The sequence below is a fragment of the Ostrinia furnacalis genome, unplaced genomic scaffold (assembly GCF_004193835.3).
Source record: "Ostrinia furnacalis isolate ACB-3 unplaced genomic scaffold, ASM419383v2 OfSCF2856, whole genome shotgun sequence".
Classification (NCBI taxonomy): domain Eukaryota; kingdom Metazoa; phylum Arthropoda; class Insecta; order Lepidoptera; family Crambidae; genus Ostrinia; species Ostrinia furnacalis.
Window position 1 is genome coordinate 31,894 of NW_021133095.1, and position 11,512 is coordinate 43,405.

An 11,512-nucleotide genomic window follows, 5' to 3' on the forward strand; every position below is an offset into this window, starting at 1 on the left:
TTTGAAGAATATCAGTCTTGCGTTTGTTTTGTTTAACTCTTTAATGCAAAGATGGACTCTACCAAATTGGCTATAGAAATATAAATATTTATTATGCCTTGATCTTGATGATCTACAAGTTTCCATATCAGGCAGGCCATAGGATTCAAATACAGTTTGTTAAATTACACAGGCTTAGTAAGTCACATGTAAACTGATCAATATTGCTGCTAAGTTATAACTCTTCGTAGCGTCGTAGCGCATGCTACGAATATTTTTGTAGCAGCGTATTTCTTTTTCTTACTTTATTGCACACACAAAAAAGCATTACAAATTGAAATATGCTTCGTTAATGATAAAGTAAATATCAAAGTAATGTTAAACATAGTTGGTTATGGGTAATTGGTTTTGAGAGGATTACCTCTCAAAACCAATTACCCATAACCAACTATGTTTTAAAAAATAAATACATTACATTAGTATTTATCGGTATAAGTACTTCAATTTTAATCATTGTTCTATGTATATGCCAAAGTATTAGTAAAATAGCAGCCTCCTGGGCATACTCGTGACTTCTTTTTTGAAATCCTTATCAGCTTAGGATGGGTTGCACCACGTAACTTTAACCGTAACTATGACGATAATCGGTGTTTTTGTATAAAGTTTGACAGGTTTTTGACGTTTGTCAAAGTTAATGTATGGATGGTGCAACCCAGCCTTACTGTTTTGAAAGTTAATGAGACACAGCTCTCAGGTGTGTTTCAAAAAGTAGCGAAGTGCTAAAATCTGTCGGCACTACAAAAGAATAGTTTTCAAATATTCGCTCTGAAGTAATAAAAGGCATCGTCGAAAACAACGTCATCATAAAATGTCAGGTCAAAGAAGTTCGCCTTTCTTATCTTTTTTGGGACAATCCTAACCAACACACCCGTTACACTTAAGTGCCAATATTGTTAATTTTCACAATGATACTTTGCCATTCATTTGTTGTGAAGATCGATTATCGTTTAACAGCCTTTTTAAAATATTTTTGCAACGGTCAAACATTGATATTTATACTTACTGTTTTCTATACGTCTGCACTTTATTTTTTTGATTAAGTTTCTGAAAAGTATGATTAGTGTTCCGATATTGGTGTAGTCAGTACAGAAGGGTTTATTGAATTTAAAAAATCCTGTGGGCAATGGACTCCGGCTTCGATATTTGATTGTGTTAATCGATTTTTATTGTTTTATTTGTTGGCCAGGTACTTTTTAAATAATCAAGGTTTTTGTTTCGTTGACAGGATCATTCCTAGTTGACACTATTGTATTAAAAACAACTAATGCTTTTTATGCAAATTCTTGATTTCATGATATACTCTATATAATTTTCAATCGAAGTCCATAAGGGCGACGATTTCAAGCATGATTTGATGATAATCTGCTCGCGAACCTATGTTATGATGGGAAGAGTCAATACCTGAAATTAAAACAAGCCTGAAATTAGTACGTTCAATATTCGTCGTTTCCTATTGAAAGAGACTTCTAAGATTTGAGAAAAGTTAGATTAGATGTGAAGTTTAGTATCATTTAGGGTGAAAAATGAACTCACCCGATATACTTCGGAGTAATTTCCCCCTCCCGCGCTTCCAATATCTGTTCCCATCTAAAACAAGAACAAAACATGTTATTTACGACTGATAAAAATTATGGAAGAAAATATGAAACTATATTTGTATGAAAACGAGTTCTTACCAGTTCTGGCTCACAACTGTCAACTGTTGAAGTATAGCGCCACCAACCGGTCCACCTCCGCCAGCCCCTCACCTGTGGACAAGCGGCGCGCGTTAGACAACCCGGTGATGAACTTGACTTGCTAGTAATCAAAGTGCTCATAGAAGATGATTGACTTACGCGTGACGTCCTCTAAGAGCTGGTTGGTGGCTGGTGGTGATGGAAAGACGCTATCCATGTCCTGTGGGCAAAGAAAAGAGAGTTTAGAAAAATGAAAAGAACGCACCAATCAGAAGTGATCTTAATTATAAAGTACATAGTAATGATCCAGGAAAGGCTAGATTACTTACAATATCGTGTATGTCTGGCAACTCTGGCATCTCTGTATCCTGTAGCTCTGACAATGCTTGCATTTCTAGGCTCGTCCAGATGTCTAGGGCTGTCTGCTGTTCTTCTCCGCATAAAGGAACCGTTTCAAAGTCCTGTGGAAACAACACATAAGTTTAGAAATCAGAATATCAGTAAATCAGAATTACTATAATAGTATTGAAACTGCTTCGATGAATAAATTTCAAAACACTCACGTAATCGAGGATCTCCTGTATGGTGACCGCTGTAGCCGCCACTCCCGTGCACGCTGGCTGCTCCGCCACTAGAAGTAGAGCACAGACCACGATGAGAACATGTATCAATGTATCAAATATAAAATGTATAAAACTGGACAATTCTTTGAATTGGTCAAGGAATAAATNATTTTTTGCGGTGTTGACTCAAATACATACAATAGTATGTATTTGTGGTGTATGTTGTTAATGAGTTATGTTTATTGGGCAGAAATGAAATACAGTAATGTAATAAAGTTAATTTATTAAAATAAAATAAAAAATAGTAAAAATACTTTACAGGAAAAAAATATACACTTAAACTAACATCGAAATAACCAACAACTAATCCTATTGTAATTTACAAACAAGTACCTATCTAAAACTTAACACTAACATGCAAATTAAACTAACCCCCCGGGAAGCGGCATGTACCTGAAATTAAAACAAGAAAGATTAATACGTTCCATATTCGTCGTTTTCTATTGTAATAGACTACTAAGATTTGAGAAAAGTTAAATTAGATGTGAAGTTCAGTATCATTCAAGGTGAAAAATGAACTCACCCGATATACTTCGGAGTCAATTTCCCCTTCGGCGCTTCCAATATCTGTTCCCATCTAAAACAAGAACAAAACATGTTATTGACGACTGATAAAAATTATGGAAGAAAATATGAAACTATATTTTTGTATGAAAACGAGTTCTTACCAGTTCTGGCTCACAACTGTCAACTGTTGAAGTATAGCGCCACCAACCGGTCCACCTCCGCCAGCCCCTCACCTGTGGACAAGCGGCGCGCGTTAGACAACCCGGTGATGAACTTGACTTGCTAGTAATCAAACTGCTCATAGAAGATGATTAACTTACGCGTGACGTCGTCTAGAAGCTGGTTGGTGGCTGGTGGTGATGGAAAGACGCTGTCCATGTTCTGTGGGCAAAGAAAAGAGAGTTTAGAAAAATGGAAAAAAAGCACCAATCTAGAAGTAATCTAAATGATAAAGTACATAGTAATGATCCAGGAAAGGCTGGATTACTTACAATATTGTGTATGTCTGGCAACTCTGGCATCTCTGTGTCCTGTAGCTCTGACAATGCTTGCATCTCTATGCTCGTCCAGATGTCTTGGGCCGTCTGCTGTTCTTCCCCGCATAAAGGAACCGGTTCAAAGTCCTGTGGAAACAACGCATAAGCTTAGAAATCAGAATATCATAATAAATTAAAATTACTATAATAGTATTGAAACTGCTTCGATGAATAAGTTCCAAAACACTTACGTAATCGAGGATCTCCTGGATGGTGACCGCTGTAGCCGCCACTCCCGCGCACGCTGGCTGCTCCGCCACTAGAAGTAGAGCACATACCACGATGAGAACATGTATCAATGTATCAAATAAAATGTATAAAACTGGACAATTCTCTGAATTGGTCAAGGAATAAATGTTTGACTTACCAGGGTCACCGTTGTGGAGCATGTTGTTGTCTGGTGGTGGTAGAAGGCAGCTAGTGTCCATTTCCTGTCGGCAAAAATAATAATAAAGTTACTTATCTTATCAGCCAGAGGCGCACAAATTCTATAAGCAATGTGTAACATGACTGTAGCAAATAGTGCTCCAGGAAAGAATTACTTACAATATCCTGTGGTTCTGGCATCCCAAGTCCTGCCCAGTTGTCACTGAACGTCAGGCTTTGTTCCTCGGTAAAGGGAACTGATCCAAAGTCCTGTGTGTGGCCGGAGTCAAACGCAGCTACTTCTTGCAGCTCCGCCACTAGAAAAGAATAAAAGAGCATGATGAGAAATTAAAATCAAATTCAAATTGTGTTTATTGTGAAATCACAGGAAATCACTAATTGAAAAATGCAATAAGTGTGGAAAATAAGTCTTAAAGTCAAGTTTTACATTTTGTCCGCAGCTCGCCGTTGTAAGCGCGCTGTTTTTCCGCCTCTTTCTCCACAGCTAGAACTTTGTCTTGCAAGTCTAGGATGTAGTTAGCGGCGTCCTTGTAGCGCATTTGCTTGATCTCCTTCTGAAAAAGTAAGGGAAATGTTATTGACTAGTACTATTTTTATTAGAAAAAAAAAATGAATGGCCGTGTATAGTGGGCTTACTTACATTAGGGTCCACCATTTTGGCCAGCTCAGCCCAATTCTCGGCGATGTCGGCGCGCCTCTGTGCCTCGTAGAACTTGTTGCGCTCCTTCTGCTGTTCCTGAACACAACATTAATTGATTAGTATACCAAATTAGCATTCTGCACATTATTTAATGAAGGTTGTACGTACACACTTGCAATGATAACTTACTTTTGTGAGAGGAGTGCGTTTGTGCCCGCGAGGCCGGCCACGTTTCCTGAGAGGCAGGTCGTGCATCTGAACCGTATTCATTGCGGTTGAGTATTAAAAGTTCGTAAATCACGGATGGACAGTGGAAACAGTGGTTCTGTTCGACACCAAAAGGGCAACTGATGAAGGCTTCAGCGGGAGCCGTCTTAAGTACCTGCGCACGCGCACCCCCGCGCGCCCCCCGCCCCCGCCCTAACTTATTGGGCGGAGCGCAGGAATGGAACGAAACGTTGCCACACTTCTCACATAACAGCAGTACGAATTCAAACGTTGCTCTTCTTCACAATGTGCAACGGAACGTTGCCACACTTCTCATATTATATATCCGTACTCGATTGACCAAGAAATTAGCTTCTGTAGTAGTAATAGGGCTATTCGGTAATAATCTTGAATTTAGTAAAGTTGATGATAGGATTCTTGGGGGAGGCCTTTGTCCAGCAGTGGACGTCATTTGGCTGAAAACGAAAACGAAACGAACGATGATAGGATTCTAGTACCTAATTTATGTGACAATATTTCTGCTGGGTATTTAAGGGTGAGGGTAAGGGCGGCCGTAGGTAACAGCGTATTTATTATACTTGAAAATTTCGACGGGTTAATCCAGTGTCAAAGTCGCTCAATGAATGTGTAGATTAATGAATTTTGATTTTGATTTCTGTATCATGTCTTCGAAGGTGGAATGAGTTTTGAATGAAATATTTTTTATTGATTTTTTTTAATCTTCATCGTTTCGCTCCGTACAGACACATAATTTTCATAGAATTAAAATAAAAAAGTGGAGTAATCAACTTAAGAGCGTTTACGCGAAGCGCGGCGTTTCAAGGGGCATCATTGGAAATGATTCGCGCGCGGCGTTTTTTAATAGTTTTCAAATGTTTATAGCAAAACAATAACAATGAATTATATATCGTTTCAAAGTAAATATTTTAAAGAAAATGTTATTTTATTATATTAAGCTATTGTGATTACTTATTGTAAAATGCTTAAATCTAAGAATTTTCTCAACTAACTATTTGCCTAAGGACCTATGCTATAGGATGTAAATGTTTGTTATATCGTTTTCACAGTATTTTTTTTATAAAAATTTTAGCTTGTAAACTGATGCTAAAGTGGAAATTTGAAAACCTGTATGGACTTATCTTGATAGAATTCTTAAATATTATACTAATCGAAATATTTCCTCAACTAACTATATAGACGACGAAATTGCCTAATTATTTATGCCTATAAAATATTTGTAATGTAACTGGTTAATGATTGTAACGGGTTGAAAAAGTACTGTTTTTGCGCCAAACGGCGTAAACGCTCTTAAGGTGTAAAAAAATGTTGCTTTCTTTACCTATAGATTCCTACGTCTCTCATAGCCGTTTGGAACGAAACGTTGCCACTCTTCTCACATAGCAGCAGTAGCTACCAATTCAAATTCAAAGTTGTCATTTTTCTGAAATATTCTGAATCAAACGTTGCAATTCTTCACAGTGCGCAACGAAGTTCTTCGCAGTGTGCATACAGTAAACATTGCGAGTTTTCCCCAACATAAAACGTAAGTACTGAGTGAAAGTGAGAAAATTTGTAGCTGTAATGAAATATTTTAATTTGAATAATACCCACATTAATAATTGATCATTTGAACGTAAAAAATGTTTGTCACGCCTGACTTGTGGCTGTATGTCGGCGCGCGCGCATACCTGCGCCGCTGACGTCACCCGCCCGGCGCAGGGGGCGGGGCTAGCGTGTAGATAACATTGTGTGCGCGGAGCGGGGTGCTATGTATCGTTATCTCTATTGCAGGTATAAACAAGATAAAACTTTTTTGGACGACATTGTTCTTTAGAGCTTTGTTTTGTACTAAGATGGAGATGGGTGTATTATTTTACGTTTTGGTCATTTACTTGAGTTAGTCCTTAATTGTTATTTCTAAGTTTTCTTAATCTAAATTATCTTTATTTTTGTCATGATTTCTAGAGGTTTAGAATGATCATGACGGAAATATTAAGAGAATGAAAAAGTAAAGTATTTGGCCCCTGTAGAATTGACGTTTTCACAGGGTACGGTATTATTTTATGCTATGGTTGTTAGTATAATTCTGAGAGTTTTGTAGAGTGTTTCACTACCTACATGTGATTGATGCATAAACGTAAAACAAACACAACCATTTTACTTTTTACTTTAAAATTAACAAACGTCAAAAATCTGTCAAACTCCATACAAAACACACTGATGATTACCGTTAAAGTTAGGTGGTTCAACTCAGTCGTATAGTTTAACAGTAAGGTAACAAACAAAAGACGGGGAACACGTTGCCACTCTTCACGCAGCAGCAGCGAAGGCGACGTTGTCATACTTCACACATAGCAAGGCTCACACGGGTGGCAGCTTCAAGCTAGTTTTTATCTGGAATTGAGCTTTGTAATACGCATTGTTCTTGTTTTACAAAGAACTGATAAGTCGACTTTCGTAATAATCTTTGTAGGATGAATGGGTAGGCTAAGCTCGTTAAATAAAGATAATTATTTACAAACTAACAAAGAACCAAATATTCATTTTCATAGCAAGTAAAGCATGAGTTTTACTGAAGATGCTCACATGTTTTACAGTTTGTTTGTTTGATATCAATCGCTTTACGGAAATATTTTCAGCAGAATAATTATTAAAATAAGTTTCGAGTTTCCGATAATATTTCGGCACTGTTGCAAGCGCCACACAAGCGCCATGATCACGGAGTAACTGAGGAAACTGGCGGGTGAGATATTATCGTCAGACATATCGGTCTACCCTCTTTCGCAGTTTTTTATTATGATTGCCTGTTCACCAACTCACTATTTTCTCGCAACTGTTCTCTACACACAACACTTACAATAAATACCTATCTGATCTTGAAACTACACTTTGTTCAATTCTTCGGTATTTGCACATTCGAATCACTGGATTCCAGACATTTGACAATTTAAACGCATCTTCACGATTGAAATTTTTGTACTTTGTAATTTCAATCGCCTTCCTGACCAATCAGGTATGTAGTGGCGCTCTGTCGAAATAATCTGAGGGTTATGAAACTCAATCCAGTAATTTGAACCCGAATCGATCAAATTCTCCGCGATTGCTGATTTCTGTTTGTCATTCTTTTTGACCGCCTTTATGTAAAGGGAAACTGTTGAAGGGGGTGAAGACAGTATTTAGTGAAAAGTTATTGAGTATGTTTGAGATCTTGTCTGTCACTCCTTTTTATATGGCAAAATACTGGTTGCCTGTCTACCCTGTCCCTTCTCTGGTGACTAACTCAGTGTCTAGATGGAAGCTGCTCCTTATGTCGTATTTTAGCAGCAGCCGAATGTACATCACAATCCGTTTCTTTAGATTATAGCATGTCGTTCTTAACAACTTTCAAAAAATAGAATAGAAGCTTGCTTACTAATACTGAAAACTTCGCAGGTGTGTTTGAGCACTTGCACTAACAGTAGTGAAACTCCAAAATTTGTCGGTACTACAAAGAAATGTATTTCAGATGTTACTCTACACAGTAATAAAATGTGCGATAAGCATAAACAATGTAAACATAAAAGGTGCATGGGTCAGCGATATTGGCCTCCCTTTCTTACCCTTTTTGAGACAATGCACACCGACGCACCCGCTACACTTTAGTGCTAATATCTGCGGGCGTATTGTTTCTTCACAATGATACCTTACCATTGGGTATTTTTGCAAACATCGATTATCTTTTAACAACTTTTTAAGTTAATATTATAATTTATGATACACCCTTTATGTTAACCTTCATGTTTGCGAATAGAAAAAGTAGCTTTTATTACTCTACCAGTTGGACCAGTTGGTTACCTAAGTATATCAAACTCAATAGTTCAAAACTGATTCTAGTGTCGCTGGCTTAATATTTGATAAAGTTATAAATTATGATGAATACTTGACGTCTAAAATGTTTTTTAATGTAGGCTTAATTCTGTTGAACAGTTATTACATTATTTAATTAATTTATTGCTTAAAAGCAAGAAAACATGTTTATTCAGTATCACATAATTTACAACATAGAAACATTTTAAGTCTACATGCACAAGATACTTAAAAAGTGGGCCATTCAGCATGTGTCGTAGCATCTGAGGAATGCCACGACGTTGGTCTTTTATTTATTTTCCTTAAAAGCCAACTATTTACAAACATTTCTGTTTGGTTCCAATAAATAAGTTTGAAATCAATATAAAAGGTATATTTAGTTTATTATTCATATATAGTTTGTATAATTTTCTATCGTTTGTCATATTCAGAAAGGTTTGTGATGCCAACGGAACAAGTTGGAATTAATTAAATAAGACGGAGATGCTTGTTCTGAAAGTGAGAGTCGATTTGTTTGCAATTAGATTAGTACTTAATCATAATCATAATCATTTATTTATTGCTTCATAAGTGTACATAGGTGCACATTAAAGAAGAAGAAAGTAGGTAATTATGGTTAATGATAAACGGGTTAGGCTAATGACGTTTTGGAAAAGGTACTTAGCCTAAGAAGGTTCACCACGTGAATTCTAATGACAATATTTTTTAAACTAATTACGTAATTGCACTATTCAGTTAATGACTAGTGACACTGGCTTACAAGAGGCTTACAAACAAACAAAATAAACACCTGCCGGGCTAGGGTGCGCGCCGTGACAAAATCTTAACAATGATTTTCAGTGACAAATATAATATATGCGCTTACTCGTATTGCGTAAAATCGACGCGCATGCTAAGCCTTCTGGCATGTGAATACATGCTTACCAATGCGATAGCTATTCATGAACCTAACCATCAGAGAAACAAAAATATTCATATTAAAAGTACGTCAAATGTTAATACTGCTGAAGTTGCTACGAAGCTATGCTACGATTCTTCGTAGCGTCGTATAGTTGCTACAGAGTTATTTTCGTAGCAGCCGAGTGTTACAGTTCACAAGGCATACATTTGTTTCCTGTAATTGTGATTACTCAAAGTGACAACTCGGTCGAGCAAAACTAATATTTTCAACCTGCCGTTATCTTTCATTTAGTTAGATTTAGCATGTGCCCCTCTAAAGTTGACGTTGTCACGGCACGGTACGGCTACGGTAGATTCCTCCTGGCTTCCCTCTGGCACAACTTTGACGTCGATTTGAATTTATTTTTACCTAACATTTATTTATTTATCAGGAAGGTTTTCGTTAATAATAGTGACACTAATAAAGAAAATCATTTTTTTAATTAAAATCAAAGAATGAAAATTTAGATATTCCGTGCCGAAAATAGGTCGTTTTCCGTTTTCCTTTATACCAAGAGCGATGAGAGAGTTATCTCAAAGTTCAATCAGGAACTGGATATCGAGAGAAAACGTTATAATACGATCCCTTCAACACTTATGAATCATTCGCGTTTTATGAGAGGGTGTAAGTGTTGTTGACTTATATTCACGCTACGAATCAGCGATTGTGTAGCAGCTGTCGCGTTACTTTAGGTAGTATTCCAAATCTACTAATTTTATTAAAAAGATATGTTCTAAAAGTTTACTATGTGCAGTAATACATAAAATGTTTGTTACGGCTTTTTGGAGCCAAATAAAAATCAGAAATGTATTACAGACAAAAGTGTATTATAAAATAAATATTCAATGAAATATAACAAATCAACAAATTACACTAAAAAACATTAAAATGGCAACTAATTACTAAAACTTTACAAACAACTATTTAACACTAACATGCAAATTAACCTAAAATCTCCCGAGGCCGATGCTCCTCGAAATGAATTTGATTGAAACTATCCTCAACTGAAATAAGAACAACACATGTTAACTACGATCTAGAATTCTAGAAGAAAAAAACTTTAATTTTGCCATGAAAACAAGTCCTTACCAATTCCGGCTCACAGCTGTCAACTGTTGAAGTATAGTGCCACCAACCGGTCCACCTCCGCCAGCCCCTCACCTGTGGACAAGCGGCGCGCGTTAGACAACCCGGTGATGAACTTGACTTGCTGGTGATCGCACTGCTCAAGGAAGACGATTGACTTACTCGTGACGTCGGGAAGCTGGTGGGTCGCTGGTGGAGGCAAAAGGAAGCCTGAGGGATTCACGTCCTGTGGGCAAAGAAAACAAATGTTAGAAGAATATTATCAACAAATCCGTGTCAGTTTTATAAAAACTACATTATAAACTTAATGCTTCAGTGAAGTCCCAAATAGATACTTACAATATCCAGCGGATCTGGTATGTCCATGGCCGCTATGGTCTCCAAGAGCGCGTCCTCTTCCGGGTATACAGGAAGCAGGTCAAGGAGATTCTGTGGATATTATAAATAATAGGGTTAGAAAATACAATCACAATCTAGAAAAAAATAAAATGCTTGATGATGACTTTATTTCAATAAAACTTACTCCTGGGGGAGAGTCTACGCCGAAATCATGTTGCTCCGCGTGTACCACTACTGCGTCAATTATCTGAAAGGAGAAAGAAATCGCATTGTTAGAACACTTATCAAATTGATGACAGTAATTTACAGTGCATTTTGTAGAAAATAAACTTACAAGATTGTTTGGAGAAACTTTCTTACACTCCTCCATGGTCTCTGCTGATGGAAGAACACCGAGGATCTAAAGACAAAAATGCATTTGTCAGAACAATAAAATGTATAAAAAACAATAGTACTGCTATAATGAGATTGAAATCGAGAAACTTACAATCTCACTAGGTAGGACATCCATAGCGCCGGAGAAAGGTATCGGTTCCACGGGAACAACTTTAAAAGCGCTCAGACCAACATCCATGGCTTCACTCTCCTCTACATGAAGCAGTTGATCAACAAACTGAAAAAAAAAGATTATTAAAATAAAGTAACAATTTAATACTTGAAACAGA

General features: G+C 37.0%; 2 protein-coding genes across 3 annotated transcripts; both read right to left on the reverse strand.

Annotated features, from left to right (window-relative positions):
* Window positions 1–1,351: 1,351 nt before the first annotated feature.
* On the reverse strand, window positions 1,352–5,106 carry LOC114356693 (uncharacterized). Its single transcript, XM_028310005.1, has 10 exons — window positions 4,598–5,106; window positions 4,409–4,504; window positions 4,196–4,322; window positions 3,928–4,064; window positions 3,749–3,812; window positions 3,573–3,640; window positions 2,045–2,176; window positions 1,875–1,935; window positions 1,573–1,626; window positions 1,352–1,440 (listed from the first exon to the last, which is right to left on the reverse strand). The coding sequence occupies exons 1-10, from the start codon at window positions 4,676–4,678 to the stop codon at window positions 1,352–1,354; spliced, it is 909 nt and encodes a 302-aa protein (XP_028165806.1). The 5' UTR covers window positions 4,679–5,106.
* Window positions 5,107–8,060: 2,954 nt separating this feature from the next.
* Window positions 8,061–11,511, reverse strand: LOC114356681 (uncharacterized). 2 transcript variants are annotated; one of them, XM_028309993.1, is made up of 4 exons: window positions 11,032–11,511; window positions 10,848–10,937; window positions 10,671–10,734; window positions 8,061–10,583 (listed from the first exon to the last, which is right to left on the reverse strand). In XM_028309993.1, exons 1-4 carry the CDS (start codon window positions 11,215–11,217, stop codon window positions 10,531–10,533), a joined length of 393 nt encoding a protein of 130 aa, XP_028165794.1. In that variant the 5' UTR covers window positions 11,218–11,511; the 3' UTR covers window positions 8,061–10,530. The 2 variants fall into 2 exon arrangements, with proteins under 2 accessions (XP_028165794.1, XP_028165793.1); XM_028309992.1 differs by having other exon boundaries at window positions 8,061–10,734.
* Between the last annotated feature and the right edge of the window lies 1 nt (window position 11,512).

What these genes read in the sequence shown, in the direction of transcription:
- LOC114356693 (XM_028310005.1), bottom strand. Translation starts at nt 4,678, where the DNA reads ATGAATACGGTTCAGATGCACGACCTGCCTCTCAGGAAACGTGGCCGG. An exon ending in GCTCCACAACGGTGACCCTG is followed by an intron (nt 3,641 to 3,748) that starts GTAAGTCAAACA and finishes CTCTACTTCTAG; the next exon opens with TGGCGGAGCAGCCAGCGTGC. An exon ending in ATTACTCCGAAGTATATCGG is followed by an intron (nt 1,441 to 1,572) that starts GTGAGTTCATTT and finishes TTTTAATTTCAG; the next exon opens with GTATTGACTCTTCCCATCAT.
- LOC114356681 (XM_028309992.1), bottom strand. Translation starts at nt 11,217, where the DNA reads ATGGAGGAGTGTAAGAAAGTTTCTCCAAACAATCTTGTAAGTTTATTT. An exon ending in GCGTAGACTCTCCCCCAGGA is followed by an intron (nt 10,938 to 11,031) that starts GTAAGTTTTATT and finishes TAATATCCACAG; the next exon opens with AATCTCCTTGACCTGCTTCC. An exon ending in TACCAGATCCGCTGGATATT is followed by an intron (nt 10,735 to 10,847) that starts GTAAGTATCTAT and finishes CTTTGCCCACAG; the next exon opens with GACGTGAATCCCTCAGGCTT.